Source organism: Melanotaenia boesemani, chromosome 8 (assembly GCF_017639745.1).
Source record: "Melanotaenia boesemani isolate fMelBoe1 chromosome 8, fMelBoe1.pri, whole genome shotgun sequence".
NCBI lineage: Eukaryota > Metazoa > Chordata > Actinopteri > Atheriniformes > Melanotaeniidae > Melanotaenia > Melanotaenia boesemani.
The window spans coordinates 18130200-18147008 of NC_055689.1; the positions used below are offsets into that span (position 1 = coordinate 18130200).

General features: G+C 38.0%; 3 protein-coding genes across 5 annotated transcripts; 1 reads left to right on the forward strand and 2 right to left on the reverse strand.

Moving 5' to 3' along the window:
• Positions 1–1674: 1674 nt before the first annotated feature.
• hes6 (hes family bHLH transcription factor 6) lies at positions 1675–7129 on the reverse strand. Its single transcript, XM_041993377.1, has 5 exons — positions 5995–7129; positions 3294–3593; positions 3127–3213; positions 2933–3014; positions 1675–2512 (listed from the first exon to the last, which is right to left on the reverse strand). The coding sequence occupies exons 2-5, from the start codon at positions 3360–3362 to the stop codon at positions 2097–2099; spliced, it is 654 nt and encodes a 217-aa protein (XP_041849311.1). The 5' UTR covers positions 3363–3593; positions 5995–7129; the 3' UTR covers positions 1675–2096.
• On the forward strand, positions 4858–9661 carry itm2cb (integral membrane protein 2Cb). Of its 2 annotated transcripts, none has more exons than XM_041993374.1 (6): positions 4858–5000; positions 6872–7009; positions 7107–7298; positions 7387–7497; positions 7646–7796; positions 8429–9661. In XM_041993374.1, exons 1-6 carry the CDS (start codon positions 4914–4916, stop codon positions 8518–8520), a joined length of 771 nt encoding a protein of 256 aa, XP_041849308.1. In that variant the 5' UTR covers positions 4858–4913; the 3' UTR covers positions 8521–9661. The 2 variants fall into 2 exon arrangements, with proteins under 2 accessions (XP_041849308.1, XP_041849310.1); XM_041993376.1 differs by having other exon boundaries at positions 7110–7298.
• Positions 9651–16540, reverse strand: LOC121645067 (G-protein coupled receptor 55). Of its 2 annotated transcripts, none has more exons than XR_006011347.1 (4): positions 16446–16540; positions 14863–15598; positions 11659–11912; positions 9651–9858 (listed from the first exon to the last, which is right to left on the reverse strand). XR_006011347.1 is itself a non-coding variant. In XM_041993373.1 (4 exons), the coding sequence occupies exons 2-4, from the start codon at positions 15589–15591 to the stop codon at positions 9835–9837; spliced, it is 948 nt and encodes a 315-aa protein (XP_041849307.1). In that variant the 5' UTR covers positions 15592–15598; positions 16446–16540; the 3' UTR covers positions 9651–9834. The 2 variants fall into 2 exon arrangements, 1 of the variants encoding a protein (XP_041849307.1); XM_041993373.1 differs by having other exon boundaries at positions 11718–11912.
• Positions 16541–16809: the final 269 nt, after the last annotated feature.

Here is a 16809-nt window from a genome sequence, read left to right on the forward strand (position 1 = left end):
TCTGCAGCTAATTTCCATGGAGAACATAAAAGGAAAGCAGGTCACTTCAGACGGATTTTTAGGGTAATTGCAATTGGTAATAAAGCAGCTCAGACAGATGTCAGGTGGCTGGAGTTCATGTTTTAATTGGACATGAACCAGTTCTCTTTCTCTGCACACTCAAACTTCTCTTGAATTTGACATTTTTGTTATATGAACACATTGACGCAAAGCTTTTATCGTTTCTTTATTTGTTCTTATTATAAATTAATAATTATTTTCTCAAAATAAAATGTTGCCTAATTTTCTGAAGTGTCATGACTCGTTTGATTCATCCTCTTTTTTTCTGCATTGATAGGCAGCGCAGATTAAACCTGAGTCTTTCCAGATTGCCGCAGTTTGATGTCCGACATGCGGGCGTTTGTTGAAACAAGTATAGTCATAAATCACTTTTGAGCATCTCATTTTGCGCGTGACGGTTTAAAAATCCCAAATATGGGCCAATAAATAAGTTGCATTACATAGGTATAAAATGATCAAAGATGTTAAGTTTCAGTGGTCTGAGATCGTGACTTTCACCTTCCTGATGCAAATATCTGCGCGATCATTGAAACAAAAGCCGAGATTCACCCTGTTGGCAGACAGGCAGCGTCTCGTGATCAAAGCGAGCGCCCCTCCGCTGTTCACACCTTTTTACTTTAATACACGCTGAGGATGAAGTGTGAAAATGTACAAGCTGCTTCCTACTGCGGTAATTTACACCTCTGCAGATCCGCAAATCCGGTCTAGTCATTACAGTGTCAAATAACTGTAGCCTATAAAGTTCATCATACTCAAGCTGTTCTTTATTTCTGTCAAATGGAAATATATTTACGTTAAAAAAACAGTAAAGTAAAACTATTAATATTTCATGACGCAGCTCTTGTTTTAATGTAACATTGTGAAGTCACAGAGCACGATTTCCCTTGTAGGCAAAGAACACGCAAGTGAAATAAACACGAACAAAATGCAAACTACTTAAAATCTTATCCAATTACAGTCTTTAGTACTCACTTTCCAGCATTGTGTATGCTAAATAGGACAGCGCTTTAATTTAGTCCAGTGCTTACTGTATTAATCTTTTTCTTGTTTCACTTTAAGTGTCTGAGTGATGGTGGTGAAAGAAGTGTAAGAAGTAACACTTGATGGATATCACAGGAACACCAGAGATGAAATAAGACTGGTGTCAAAAATGCTGTCTTTTCTTATTCATCAAGTGCAGCTGTAACTTGGCCCTATGTGTCATGCATGTGCATTTAAATTATTTGTAATACACTTGTCTGTGGTTGTATTTACACAATTGCAAATATTATTATATGATTAGATTATCATCTCTGGTTGCCAAACGACTATATCAGTTTATTGCATGCAAAGTTAGCAAATCTTAAAACCTCAGTCATGACTTAGCAAGTTGTGCAGCCAAGTTATTTAAAGTCATGAAAAAGCTGAGCTAAAGTAGAGCTGTAAAATCCATCTGACAAGTTCTCAACAAGGCCTATAAAAGGAGCGAGTGGATTACTCATTTCATACCTCACAAATGCCTACGATGTGTTAAGGGATCTTGGAGAGTGAGAGAGTGCACACAAACTGGCCCACAAATGCAGAGTAATAGCTAATATCTTTGTAACAGACCAAGGTGGGTGGTTAGTGGGATCATTGTCATCATATTTATTGAAAGTTAAACCTTAGACAAATTATGTGAGGTAGCCTGCTAAGCATCATTTGAGAGGTTTAAATACATCTCTAGTGTCTCTATTGTCTATGCAGCCCAGTCAACAAGTACATATTTACAAATGCATATTTCCCCTTTACTTAAGGCAGGCCTATACTCTTCCAAAGGTAGACAGCACAGGTAACTGAAATATCCAAAAGATTTAATTAGATATTTTACTTATTAAATAGTTCAATTGCAATTCAAAGATATTTTACAAAGAGCTCATCACATGCATTTGAATAAGTTAAGAGTTGTCATCTTATCAGTGTTTTTTAAAGCCATTGACTGAGGCCTATACCAACATCCTAACACAAACCATTAAATCATCTATCTGTTTATATCACGCGTCTTCATTTTAAATGGTCTACCAAGGTCTCCACACTGACTTGGACAAAGTTGAGCCAGGTAACACATCAAGGCAGTCTACCTCCTCTAAGGAAGAAACCTGACTTTGCTCGGAGTCTGTCTCATCCAGATCAGAGCTGAGGTCATCAGTGGAGATGGTGGAAGGTGCTGGAGACACAAGGGCCGAGTACATGTTCTCAGGCAAGGACCAAGTGCTGTTGCAGCCGGGGTTGTCTGGCACAATGTCTGGGAGCATCACCTGGAGTCGGTCGTCGTAGTTCAGGGGCATGCTTTCTAGAAGGTGGTTCAACAGCTCCATTGCTATCCCTGGGTCTATTCCCGGAAAGCTGGACACAAAGGTGTGGACGTCGTGCATACACTGGATGTAGCCGGCTGCAAACCGCTCAGAGGCTTCCCGGTTAACAGCATCTACCTCTGGGAAAAGACAAATTCATATAACAGTTTTAGAATTACACACACACACACACAGACACACACACACACACACACACACACACACACACACACACACACACACACACACACACACACAAACAGACAAAACAAAAAAAACATTAAGCCACCTGACTCTCTGCTCTGATTGGCTTAACCGCTGTCGAAACGCACATATGACCACTGTGCAATTAATTAGAATAGCTATTAAAGCTATTAATCCACTAACTTTAATGAATTTGTATTTGGCTGGTAAACAGTTCACAAGAATTATATATTTTGGCGAAAGAATAAGTAAGTTAAAAAGCTTTGTGATCTATATTAAATTCTGTGTAATTATTTTTTTAAAAAAACTTTCCACAATGGTACCGACAGTTAGTGTAACTGATTAGTAATGTTTACCTTCGACACGGCTTTGCAGTATGCTCTCCACGCTTTTCACTGTCATCTCCAGCACTTCGGCATTCTCCATCTTTGATTGTAACTGGCGAATGACAAAACACACAAGCAAAAACCGTTAGCAACATAAGCTAAATGATGCTAATAAAGCTATGTCGGCGTAATTAAGTTTTAGGAATAACGACTAAATTTCTTACGTCTGCATCCGCGATGAGAACTCTGAGCTCTTGTAAACTTTCATTGATGCGAGCCCTCCTTTTCTTTTCGACCAGAGGTTTCCTCATCTGGCAACAGTTGAGTTACTTTGTCAGTTCCATACCCAGTCGTAACGTGGATAATGGTAATAAGGGCCCACTCATCTTACCTTTCTGTCAGAGCTGACTCCACTGTCACCCCTGTCCGGTCCTTGTGTGTTGTTGCGGATGGGGGCCATTTCGCTCAAGTTTGGACTGGAGGCTGGGGTGCAATCCAAAGAGCCGTTAGAGCTTGTCAGGGAGACAGATGGTGCGACTCCAGCAGTAAGCCCTCAGAGAATGGGCTGTTAATGCTGCTCCGAGGGGGCATGTGTGGGGCGTATATGTTGGTTCATTTACATGTGAATGACTGACCTGGCTGCGAAACATCGAGGGCGCGCAGCGGTCATCACCAGGGGTCATGTTAACGCCTGTATGAACCGCAGAGCCAGATAAACCCACCAACCCTCTGATCCCACATCCTATCAGCAGCTTCACCTAAAACAGTAGAAGTACTTTCAAAACAATTAATGTCGTATAATGCTAATAGTCTACTGAAAGCAACTAAATATATTTAAGGACATTTTAATCTATCAAACGTATCTTGCATATTGAATAACATTTCAGCATTTGCTCTCCAATGTTGCCAAGCTTAAGCTCTGCCTTAAATGTGATCATCACTATGGGCCATATAACTGGCAGTTCTCACATTAGATCATTAGTTACTTTGCTAATTCATTCTTGATTGTTAACAATCAGCCCACCTATGACGATGACCAAGTCTTCCAGATAGATAGATAGATAGATAGATAGATAGATAGATAGATAGATAGATAGATAGATAGATAGATAGATAGATAGATAGATAGAATTTATTTATCTATAAATAGATAGATTTAGTAGTTAATCATAAGTGCACTGTCATGACTTTTCACATGTGCCAAAAAGAGCTGTCTGTGTGCTATGACTGTATGTGGTATTAGTTTGCATATGACAGATATATAAATATTTATAATAAACTGTTTTTATTTAATCAAATTAAATCTACGTTATGGATCTTAATTTTAAATCTGCAAATGAGTATATTCTTAAAACTCCACTTTGTTAGCACAAGTATTTTATAAACATTACGGTCTATTTAGTTGAAATTATAGGCTACATTGTTAGAATGCACCAACTAGAAACAAATAGCCCCAACAATAAATGAACATCATTATTACTACTCAGTAATAGCGACCTATTGATAACTTTATTGCTGTATAGTTGCTGTCTGAGCTAATTTCAAACATCACAACATTTCCGGATGACAGTGTTAGGAACATGGTAGAGAGGAGGATATTCAGCTTTAAATAAAAAGCGGAAAACACTACCATATTGGGCACTGTCCTTCAAAATAGCGGGCAATGTAGTCTACTGTCGACAATAGAGCTTTAAAATGCGCATTTTCCCCCATGATGTATGCATATAAACATTTAAATAGTTTAAATTATAAGTAAATAAGCCATGCACATTAGCTTTTGTGTCAATATCAATATGTTTTAGGCTTATTTAGGTTTTTATTCTGACAGCGGTGAGGAGGATTTCCCTCATACCCACACAGCGCGTGTTCGTCAGAGAAGACGCTCTTCTGACGTGACAAAGTCCCGGGGGCGAGCCCGCTCCGCCGCTATATAATCTTCCCGGTGTGGTGGACGATTCAGCGCATTGAACCAGATAGGAGACAAAGCAATTGCATATACTGAACTGAAAAAATGGTGAAGATCACTTTTCAACCAGTGTCGGCGCAGAAGCCTGAAAAAGATAACGATGAGGACAAGATAACCATACCGCAGGTTCATGTGAGTATGCACTTTCTTTTTACGTTCTTTCTTTTACTTTTTTTTTTCTTTTTAGGCTTTTGTTTTATACAGTATATTTTGTCTTGTGTCTAGTATAGCATGAGTGGGCTATACTCCTCTGCAGAGCCTATAACTAAGAAGATTAGCGTTAATCGTGTTTGGCCACGCATCATCCTGTCACTGATGGGATTTAATATTAGTCGGTTAATCCATTTAAAAAAAAAATACTTATACGTAAACTAATATATGCATACAATGCTATTTAGATTTTAAAAAATATTAACATGACCAATATGTTTCTACTTAGTTGAGATGGTGCAGTTTATATTGGGCTAAAGTAGTAATTAAGTAAAAGTATTGAGCAAACAAGGGAATGAATCCATCATTGCATGTTATCCCAGCCTGAGTATGTTGGCATTACGTCATAACATTTGGCCACTGGGAGGACACACACTGCAGATAGTTGTGTCTATAGCTGAGCCTTCAGCAAACTGTGACACCATCATTATCAGTGGTTCGTAAAGTATGCATTCACAACACAAAAAAACTCCCTCATCTTACTACTTACTACAAGGGCGTTTAAATAGCTTTGCACATTTCATGATGTCAGTCTAGGAAAACAATCAGCTATCTGCTGCAGTTACTGCACCAGCATCTATGTCAGAAGGTGTTATACCACATGAATCCTGCAGGCAGTGCTCAAGATGTATAAGCATGAGTGGTGTTCAAGATGACTGTGTTGAATGTACAATGGTTATTGCCTTAGTTAAAAACTAGCACACAAAAGTGAGTGTTTGCAATAAATGTAAATAAAGTTTTATTAAATCTAAAGAAAAAAACTTAAAGGAAGGACTCAGATATCTTGCAGATTAATTTTTTTCTAGGATCTATGTAGACACTATACACATTATCTACATATTTGACTGTAAGTGAAATTAGTCTAATCAAGTTAACTCTGAGTTGGGTGTGTTCAACATTAAGTAATTAGGATTACCTTAGATCTGTCACATAAAGTCCAGCTCTCTTAGCCTCATTTCTGAACTCCTTATCAGCAGTGAGGGGTAATTATAGATACCCAGCACTCACACTTCAGACAGTGAAAACCTCCTGATGACGCATCCATCACTTCTGCAAACACAAATTTTCATCAGTTGTTACGTCAACAGAAGGATGTCAGAGACAGTGTAGATTTTGATTGGCTAAAATGGGAAGTGAGGCGTCAGAGCAATACGTGTAATCTATTAATACGCCTACCTAAATTGAGGGACTCCTGCTCTACGCAGTTGTCCTTATTTTGACTCCCACTCAGGGAGCCTAGATTTAATATCTGCAAATATGGAGCATGGAAGTAGGCCTCTAAGAATAGACACAGACAACCACGTGCCAGCATCTTCGTCAGAGCCTGGCACAATCTGTTCTCCATGCTTCCGTTCTCCATAGCAACAGTAGTAGGAAGAGGCAGCAGATTGACTGAGAGACCGTAGGTGGGCATCTGGCATGTCTCATTCTAGCCCATCCTACGTCTACGAGATCTCCTTGCCTGACTAATGAGTTGGCAACTGTCTCTTGTCAGAATTAGTTCTGTTACGATTCAGGCTTTGTACAGGATAGTGTGGCTTTGTAATGTGCTGTTACATTCACTGATGCTCCATCATTCAACTACATGTCGTTCAGTTAAAGAAAAGGAAAAAAAGAACACATCAAACTTATTGTCCTCCTTTAAGATTAGATTAAAATGAAAAGAGACAGTTCTAGTTTACAGCCTGGAGTGCTAAATGCACTTTTATTAAGGATCAGCAGCACATGTGCATGTGTAGTTTATGGAGGTCCCGACCCTTCCTCTAACCAGTCATCTTTTCTCTTCTTTACAGCAGCAGGGATATCCTCCTGTCCGGCCCAGGAAACCCTTTCCAACTGGCCTGTGCTGCCTCACCTTTGGCCTGGTGATTTTCGTGTCAGGACTGGTGCTGGCCTCAGTCTACATCTATCGTTCTTATTTTACACCTCAGGTTAGTCGAGTTTACAATTCTTACATTATATCCTTGGGCCTGCAGTTAAGTAAATTACAAAAAAACATGCTAACTCAACTCTCTTGCATCCAATTAGCAGGTCCCAGAGGACAGCTTATTCCACTGCAGGGTCATCTATGAGGACTCAGTATATGCTCCCCTGAGGGGACGACAAGAACTGGAGGAGAATGTTGGCATTTACCTTGATGACAACTATGAACAGATCAGTGTACCAGTGCCTCATTTTGGAGGTAGTGACCCTGCTGATATCATCCACGACTTCCAGAGGGTAGGTTCTGACATTATTTCCTTTCATTATATTTTCATGTTAAAGTGTGATTTTAACTTAATGCTCTATCTGTACTGATTCATTGCAGGGCCTCACCGCATATCACGACATTGCCTTGGACAAATGCTACATCACTGAGCTGAACACAACACTGGTGATGCCTCCACGGAATCTGTGGGAGCTGCTTATTAATGTCAAGGTGAGGCATTTGATGCCACTGGTGAAGCTTTATGAAAGCACTGTAAGAGATTAATGCCTGTCAGGCAGAGGGAAGGACATTGTGTTCCCTTCCTCCTGTTGGCCGTGTTCCTCCCACTGAGTGATTAATTTGTGTCTCTTTGCCACAGAGAGGGACGTACCTTCCTCAGACTTACATCATCCAGGAGGAGATGGTGGTGACAGGGAGGGTGAGGAACATGAGGCAGCTGGGCCCGTTCATCCACAGGCTCTGCTTCAGCAAAGAGACCTATCGCCTCAGACGCCGCAACCAGCGCCAACGTAAGTAAACCCTTCCAATTATTTCTGGGTCACTTCCGTTAGTTATTACCCTCTTTCACACCAGCCCGTGGTGAGATGCTGAATCATGTGATGCCTGTGGGGTCACTAAGATCTCTCTGTATGTGAGGAGTGAATCACAAGGAACCCAGAGTTTAGAGTTGTTGTGTGGGAGAAACAAAAGTTGACCGGGCAGAAAGCAAACACAACCAGAGCCAAATAGGGACTTTCTTGTGAATATTTCAGACAGTATTGTTACAGCTTGACAGTCTGACGATCATATACGCATGTGCGTATGTGTGTGTGTGTGGGCAAAGCCTGGGAACTTCCTGCTACATGAGTCATTCATAGTGCCGGGGACACATCCACACATTGTGGAGGAGGTAGTGATTTAGCAGAAACAACTGAGTTATCACATGAGAATTAACTCAGTTGTTTCTGCCTTTGATTGGCATGTAGTGTTTAGAAATGATGCAACAGCTTCACCGGTGTACATACAAGGATGTGACTGAAGTGATTGTGGGGATCACCAGTGCTAATTCAAACTAGGCTTTGTCATCATGGCAGCAGCACAGTATGAACACTTTAGGTGCTGAGAACATTTTCTAAATCTCTTTTTTTCTCTTCTCTTCCAGGTATTGAGAGGCGTGAAACAAAGAAGTGCCACAGCATCCGTCACTTTGAGAACACTTTTGTGGTTGAGACTGTCATCTGCAACCGGTTCTAAATCTGAGGCGAATATCACAGCCATCAAACACCGAAGCCAATTTTAAACCATACCTCTTGAATTTCTTACGCGTTAAGCTGCACTTTAAGAGCAAACATTGTCTAGTAGTTTTAGTTTAAGTTATAGTTTTTGTCTCAACTTGAGCTGCTCTTTTACTGTCCAGGTATGATGTTAATGCCTTTTTTATTATTATTATTCCAATTGTCTGTATATGTGGATGATGTTATCCATGTGTTTGGATTTATCTGTAAATGATTTCGTTAAGCAGAAGCTGTTAAAGTGAGTCAGTATGTGGCATCTACATCAAAAGACTTGATTTGAACTGATTTTTGACTTGTCTTTGTAATGTGAGTAATACAGTGCGCTGCAGGTGATGGTAAGGTTGCTTGAAAGCTGCTCTGTGCACTAATGTCAGTACTTGTCTCTGTTCTAATTATTGTCATTATTGAAGTTCTTTGTTTTATTTTTATTTATTTATTTTTGTTAAATGTAAAAAACATACCTCATGTAGTTAAGATGTTAATTTGCTGGTTTATATCATTAATGAATTGTATATAACTTTGATTGTTCTGAAGCAATATATACTGTAAATTGATTTTCTTCTTAATATATTGTTACAAACATAGATTTTTATGAGACACTGACATGTTTTGTGAAAGATCATTTCGTTATGGTTTGCCTCTCTTTTTTTCTCTTTTTTGTTTTTGGTATCACATTTTCCTTGTTCTTGGATATAAATGGCTTTAGACTGTAATTAGTAGCAGTGCTGTAGAGGGACAGAGGGAAATATTCTGCAGTCAGTGATGCTATGCGTAGTGTTAAGGATGAAAATATTTATAATGAGTGCTTTATAGTTTAGATCACTCACTGTAGATGATATCAAAGGCTGAAACTCACTTTGTTTTGCTCTTCCTCCTCTTCACTCGAGATTTTCTTGTTTGTCTTTAGCTCTTAACCTGTTTTCGGTCCCTTCCAACCTTGGCATTATAATCTTGATAATGTTGACTTGTTACAATTTAACAAACATTAGAGTGTCTCTATGATGTATATGTGCTCATAATTCATTGTCTCTCACACTTTGAATGTACTGTCAATTCTTCTTGTAATATCTTGCTGCTTTAAGAATAAATGAACAAACTTTTATTGTCTTTTAAAGTTAATCATTTTCAGTGAAGCATGCACATAATGCATGCACATAATCAGTGTGTAAATTATGGTTTACTTTCTTTGCAGAGTTGACATTACTGACAGCATGTTTGCACTAAAAAAAGCAGACAGAAAAAATGTTATATTTTATTTAGATTTTAGTCCTCATCAGAGTGCACAGCCATCATGTATCTGGAGAAAAATGCAAAGTGAATATTTTAATACCCTGTCTTAATATCTATGGATGACATTTCTATAAAATGACTTTTCTATAAAACTGCAGCTTCTTAAGAAAAAAAGAATTATTTAAAACACAACAACATGAATTAAAATGAAGATTCCTGCAAGACAACTGAGATTATAGTTCAGTTTTGTTTACCCACATATAATTACAGTATTTACATTACAAAAGTATTAGTGATCAACCTGTAACTAAATGCTAGCATATTAAACCCGTCTTGTTTGCACATGACCATTAAACAAGAGGGATATAAGGCTAACAGCTTTATCCCCTTTTTATTAACACTGTTTTACTTTAAATATATTATTATGAAAACAGTCTTGTAGTACAGAGCTACCATAACTGATTTTTACTTCAAATTTCCTTTAGCCATCTTACACAGTTAAAGCTGCACCTTAAAACGAAACAACAGAAATTCAAACTTAAGTTTATTATTATTATTATTTAATAAAATATTTGGCATTTTTCATGGCCAGTAATATGTCATTTATGTTCACACCAAGATAACCGTAATGATTGTAAGAACAAACAGAAATAAACACATTTTCTTCTGTAAAACGTCTAACTTTCTATGAGCTTCCTCATATTAAAATTAATATTAAAATGGCTAAAAGACATGTGTTAAAACAAACCTCAATATGATCATCTAGATTTGTTAGTTTACACAGATAATAAATTAATTTCAAGTTTTGCCTCAGAATTAGTAAGATCACAATTTACTAAATTAATACATAATTGAAACTTCTCTTTACAGATTGTTCTAACCTAAATTTATGGTTAATGCTCTCCTAATGCTAAATTTACAGTTACTTAGTCGCTGTTTTATGTTACAAGTAAATCACGATTCTTAAACAGGGTCCAAATGTACAAAAGAAACAAAACAATAAATAAATCAAATTAAGTTAGTTTATTAAAAAAAAGAGAGACTGTAAAGATCTTGTGAAGCTACAAATGTACAAATGTAAATAATTGTCAATTAAACATTATTTATGTTTTTTAAAGATTACATGTTTGGTGTTGGAGTGATTGGCACATCATAATTAAATTTAGGGATTCACATTTTAATCAGTGTGTAAAACCGATGCACTATTTTCATTTGTTTCACAAAAGTTTTTCCATTTAAAATGTTTTCTATTTTTTAATAGATTACATATTAACATTATTATTGTCATATTTAGTGGCCTGTTGGAAGATAAAAGTAATAATAAAAAATAAATAATTCACCAAGTGTATATCTAAAGACCCACATTCAATTTACATGTTTCATCTGTGAAGTTAAATAGATAATTTAATCTTTAATGAGAGTATCAGAACAATTGAAGCTTCTTTTTCATCTTTTTGACTTCAGGTTGTGAGAATTACATCAAAATAGGTCTGCCATGTGCCATAACTGGCTGAAAATGAGTCATGCCAGACGTCAGTTTCTGTCTCACAGTTTGCAGAAGTCAGCAATCTGAAAGTGTTTTCAGCGATTTCTCTTTCATCTGTATAAGCGCGTCATATTGTAACGCACTGGTGGATTCTTTTTTTGTTTTTTGTTTTTGCTGCCTATAGTTGAGGTTTTAGATGTGCCTGCTGCATTTCCGCTGAACCAAATCCCCTTTAACTTAACGGTTCATTGTTTTTACATCCTGAGCTGTTTATTTTTCTACCCTTTGTTTCAGTGCATGGCAGACTTCCTCATCGGCTAAAGGCGCCCCATTTGTTTCATTTGCTGTTGCTAAAATAAAAAAGCCAAAGTGGGTACTCACGCCCATTGGCCTTCTAGGTTCAAATCATATCATGAGGTGTCCTTATCAGGTAATCAGACCTCTGAAGTGCTGAAGGTGGTTCTTCTTGAGTTCCTATTTGTCAGCATCTGTCTGGGGCTCCTCATTTCACGGGCGATGAAGTAATAGCAGAAAGCGTCCAGACAGCAGGTGATGTTGGACAAACACATGGAAATCTGAATGAACATGCTGATATGTTTCTTGGTGTCACAGTCCTGAATCATTCCTTGGTGCACCTGGAAGTATGTGCATAGTTAAGACATCATCATTAATAAAATGAGTCACAGCTTTTGAAACTCTTGCTTAGACAACAGAGTGACAGACAACTATGCACAGTGTTTGTTTTTTGTCCTTTTATATGATATGTTCATTGGATTGATTGGGTTTTGCTTCCACTTATTTTGTAGAACACCAGAAACCTTTCCCAATACTGTGTCCTAATAATATGTTGTCAAATACACACCTGAGTCCACTGGTTAGCCATTGGTGCTAAAAACACTATAGCCATTAAAGCTTGTCATGAAAGTGACTCATCTGTTCATAACTATCACAAATGTTTTTACTCAGTAATACTGCTGAGGTGGTCAGTGAGTTTGAAAAATTACATTAATTACAAACTGCATATATAAAATGTGTCTGTATCTTCTACTTTGACCCAAAATTATATCATGTTGCATTGCAAAAAAAAAAAAAAAAAGGATATGGGCCACTATGTCCAATTACTGAGAGGTTCATATGTCCTGTTTAATGCTAAAATGGCACTGTAGTCTGAAAATCCAATAAATGAATGCAGACATACACATACATCTGTGGTGTCCACAGCATATATACTACAACTTTGTGCAAATTAACTATTTACAGCAGTTTTTCCAGCATTTGAATTTCAGGGCATCATATGTATGCAACAAAGCAGCAAATGTTATCAATTTACTAAAGATTATACAAGAAATATAATATTTGTACTAGCACAAGTGTATAGTTTCATATCTTATTCTGGATGACACTTTTGTCATTTCATTTGGTTTTGACCTGAAAGCAAACAGCTTTATACAGAGTACCTTAATGTCTTTAAAATGTACAGTGTGTGCAGAATTATTAGGCAAATGAGTATTTTGATTACATCATCCTCTTTATGAATGTTGTTCTACTCCAACCGGTACAGGCTTGAAAGCCTACTACCAATTAAGCATATCAGGTGATGTGCATCTCTGTAATGAGAAGGGGTGTGGTCTAATGACATCAACACCCTACATCAGGTGTGCATAATTATTAGGCAACTTCCATTCCTTTGGCAGAATGGGTCAGAAGAGAGATTTGACGGACTCTGAAAAGTCAAAAATAGTGAGATGTCTTGCAGAGGGATGCAGCACTCTTAAAATTGCCAAGCTTTTGAGGCGTGATCATCGAACAATCAAGCGTTTCATTCAAACTAGTCAACATGGTCGCAAGAAGCGTGTTGAAAAAACAAGGCGCAAAATAACTGCCCATGAACTGAGGAAAATCAAGCGTGAAGCTGCCAAGATGCCATTGGCCACCAGTTTTGCCATATTTCAGAGCTGCAACATCACTGGAGTGCCAAGAGGCACAAGGTGTGCAATACTCAGGGACATGGCCAAGGTAAGAAAGGCTGAAAAACGACCACCACTGAACAAGACACACAAGATAAAACGTCAAGACTGGGCCAAGAAATATCATAAGACTGATTTTTCTAAGGTTTTATGGACTGATGAAATGAGAGTGAGTCTTGATGGGCCAGATGGATGGGCCCGTGGCTGGATCAGTACTGGGCACAGAGCTCCACTCCGACTCAGACGCCAGCAAGGTGGAGGTGGGGTACTGGTATGGGCTGGTATCATCAAAGATGAGCTTGTGGGACCTTTTCGGGTTGAGGATGGAGTCAAGCTCAACTCCCAGTCCTACTGCCAGTCTCTTGAAGACACCTTCTTAAAGCAGTGGTACAGGAAGAAGTCAGCATCGTTCAAGAAAAACATGATTAGAAAAGGTCTAAAAGAAGAAAAAATAATGACATGGCCTCCTTGTTCACCTGATCTTAACCCCATAGAGAACCTGTGGTCCCTCATCAAATGTGAGATCTACAGGGAGGGAAAACAGTACACCTCTCTGAACAGTGTCTGGGAGGCTGTGGTTGCTGCTGCACGCAAAGTTGATCGTGAACAGATCAAGACACTGACAGAATCTATGGATGGCAGGCTTTTGAGTGTCCTCGCAAAGAAAGGTGGTTATATTGGTCACTGATTTGTTTTTGTTTTGTTTTTGAATGCCAGAAATGTATATTTATAAATTTTGAGTTGTTATATTGGTTTCCTTGGTGAAAATAAATAAGTGAAATGGGTATATATTTGGCTTTTGTTAAGTTGCCTAATAATTATGCACAGTAATAGTCTCTTGCACACACAGATATCCTCCTAAGATACTAAAACTAAAACAGCCCCACTCCAACTTCCAAAAATATTCAGCTTTGATATTTGAGTCTTTTGTGTTCATTGCGAACATAGTTGGTGTTCTATAATAAAATTAATCCTCAAAAATACAATTTACCTAATAATTCTGCACAGCCTGTATTGTTGTTGTTTGCTGGTGACTGAAAGAAGCTAATTTTTTGGAAGGAATGGCCACTGAATGCATTTTGTGCCAAAGCAATGCAAAAGAATGTACTGGGATGTGGATAAGGGTTTTGCAAAAGTAGACATACGTGAGACAAGTCTAAAATAAAATTGTAAGAAGTTTGTAAAATGTCAAAACTGTTCATCTGTTTTGTCATTCTCTAGACACATTAAGCAAAAAAAGAAAAAAACACACACACACAAGTCAGTAATTTGCAAAAGAACATATTCTGGGCTGATATGTTTGCTGGTATGAAATAGATTTAGCAGCTTGATAGCATTTTTTAACAAAACAGCACTTTTGTCAGGTCTTTCATATATTTGCACATAAATCAGATGAAGAAATGTTCTTTTTGAATGAGGAAATTGATCAGTTTTTAATTTTCAGGAGCAGATTTATATATTCTATACTGATTTATTTGCATATATAGTATTTTGCATTGGGGATATTACCCAAAGCTCCAGAACAACTACTACATATACTTAAAGGTGATGTTGTTTTGTTAAACCCTTTCCATCTTAAGCTTCACTTCATTTGAGTTTAATCTATAGTGTATCTCACCAGAAACTGCAGGAAGATGCCCAAGTGACTTGGAGTGAACGGCACCAGAAAGGCGCCCAGGCTGCTGTAGATGATCTTCACGCAGGCCCGGCTCTGGGCACTGTGCTGGCCAGACTGCTTAAGTGTCCCGATGTTATGAATTGAACAGCATATTATCACCAGTGCAGGCCCCAGAAACCCAAACACCTGCAGGCAGATGATCACCCCAGGACTCCAGCCTTTCTTTGAAAACCCGTGGAAGCAGTGGAACTTCTCTTGCCTGTTCTCCCCAAAGTTGTAGGTGACTGGAAAGATTGCAGCGAATACCAGCAACCAAACACCGATGCAGATCATCACAGCCACTTTAGGTGAACGCAGCTGCTTGGATCTGAATGGGTAACAAATTGACACCCATCTATCCATAGCTATACACATAATCATGTAGATGCTTCCATATATTCCAACAAAGTACAGGTTCTCCAAGACCAAACAAAGTGGCAGGAGATGTTTATCCCACGTGTGATAAGCTGCATGCATTTTAAAGGGAAGAGGTAAGAGAAGAAGAAGGTCCATCAAGGCCAAGCTGGTCATGTATATTGCTGACTCCGTCCATTTTGGGAAACACGCACAGAACAGCACCAGAGCTGTAAAATTGACAATCATCCCAATAAGGAATATGGGTATGTAGATGATCAACTCCGAATATCTCATCAAGTTGTCCACGCTGTCAAACGAGCAGTTGTTTATCATGGTGGCACTGCAGAAAAACAGTTTGATTTAATCTCATCAGATCTGCCAAGATTTCAAAGCAAAGGTTTAGTTGTGAAGTTGACTGTGAAATGACTGTATTGCCTGTCACTGCTCTTCGTTTCCACATAAAAACATGTGTATTATAAACCACTGTACCAACAAAACTGAAACCTGTTGGCTGTGTGGGTACACAAGCCGTAAAGTTGTTTTTTTTTTGTTTCTTTTGTAAATTCCACAGATAGCATGAGAGTCTAACTGTATTAATTGAAATCCTGGGCTTTTTATTCTTATTGTATGTTTCAATTAGCAGTAACATTAATAAGACATAAGTTGATGCAACTGGTAATTTATTCAGGCTTTTGACGTAATTGGAAGTTACCCAGATTTCAAAGGAAATAGTATGTCTCTTACAAAAGACTGGCATCAGCAGCAACATAGTCATGGCCTACATGTTTTGATATCCTTTGATAATTCACACCAAAAGTTCCTTTTGGTGTTTGTAAATTTGAACTTGCCTCAAGACTTTCATCATATGCAGGCATACTCTCCTGAGCTAACTTACAGCCATCACTGATCGACTCAGACGGTGCCATTTTTTTAAATAACTGGATAGTTGTTGGAAAAAATACACAGATTGTAGAAGTTGTGCATAACATTTAACTAGCTCAAGACCCGTAAAAATAAAAAACCTAATTTTCTTATCATTTTCAAGGAAATCTTCATTATTATGTATGAATTTTAGCAAAACAGGAAGTCATTAACATACAACTGCAACATGTGAAAACTGCAGCCTGCATTGTTTGAGTATCAGCTTTCATGTACAGTGAAAAAAGGTAAAATCTAACTGCTCTTACCTTTAGAGAAGGCTCAGAAGACTTTTGAGTGTTTCTGACTGTCTGTGCTTTGCCAGACACGCTTCTGCTTTTCTACCTTTGTTGGCTCATCACCACTTCCTGAGTCATGCCACACACTGTGCATCTGTGATTAAATGTACATTATAGCTGAACTTGTCCAGCTGGTCTTACTCTTATATAGATCAAAACACATGCAATAGAGTTCACTGAAATGTAGCAAAAAGTAGAGATAATTTGTGTGTGTAACCATCTGGAGAAATGAAATTATTTAACACAATAAACATGTGTTATGCTGTGTTTATTTTCATGACTTTATGAAGGGTTACTTTTAAAGTGAATTTTAAATTATTCTTCTATTATTGTG

Excerpts from the sequence above, each read along its gene's own strand:
- hes6 (XM_041993377.1), bottom strand. The coding sequence starts at position 3,362 with ATGGCCCCCATCCGCAACAACACACAAGGACCGGACAGGGGTGACAGT. Across the intron at positions 3,015-3,126 it reads TTCTCATCGCGGATGCAGAC|TTACAATCAAAGATGGAGAA; the intron begins GTAAGAAATTTA and ends GTCATTCGCCAG. Across the intron at positions 2,513-2,932 it reads ACTGCAAAGCCGTGTCGAAG|AGGTAGATGCTGTTAACCGG; the intron begins GTAAACATTACT and ends GTCTTTTCCCAG.
- itm2cb (XM_041993374.1), top strand. The coding sequence starts at position 4,914 with ATGGTGAAGATCACTTTTCAACCAGTGTCGGCGCAGAAGCCTGAAAAA. Across the intron at positions 7,010-7,106 it reads GTTCTTATTTTACACCTCAG|CAGGTCCCAGAGGACAGCTT; the intron begins GTTAGTCGAGTT and ends GCATCCAATTAG. Across the intron at positions 7,498-7,645 it reads AGCTGCTTATTAATGTCAAG|AGAGGGACGTACCTTCCTCA; the intron begins GTGAGGCATTTG and ends TCTTTGCCACAG.
- LOC121645067 (XM_041993373.1), bottom strand. The coding sequence starts at position 15,591 with ATGATAAACAACTGCTCGTTTGACAGCGTGGACAACTTGATGAGATAT. Across the intron at positions 11,913-14,862 it reads GCATCTTCCTGCAGTTTCTG|GTGCACCAAGGAATGATTCA; the intron begins GTGAGATACACT and ends ACATACTTCCAG. Across the intron at positions 9,859-11,717 it reads CCACCTTCAGCACTTCAGAG|ATACATGATGGCTGTGCACT; the intron begins GTCTGATTACCT and ends ATTTTTCTCCAG.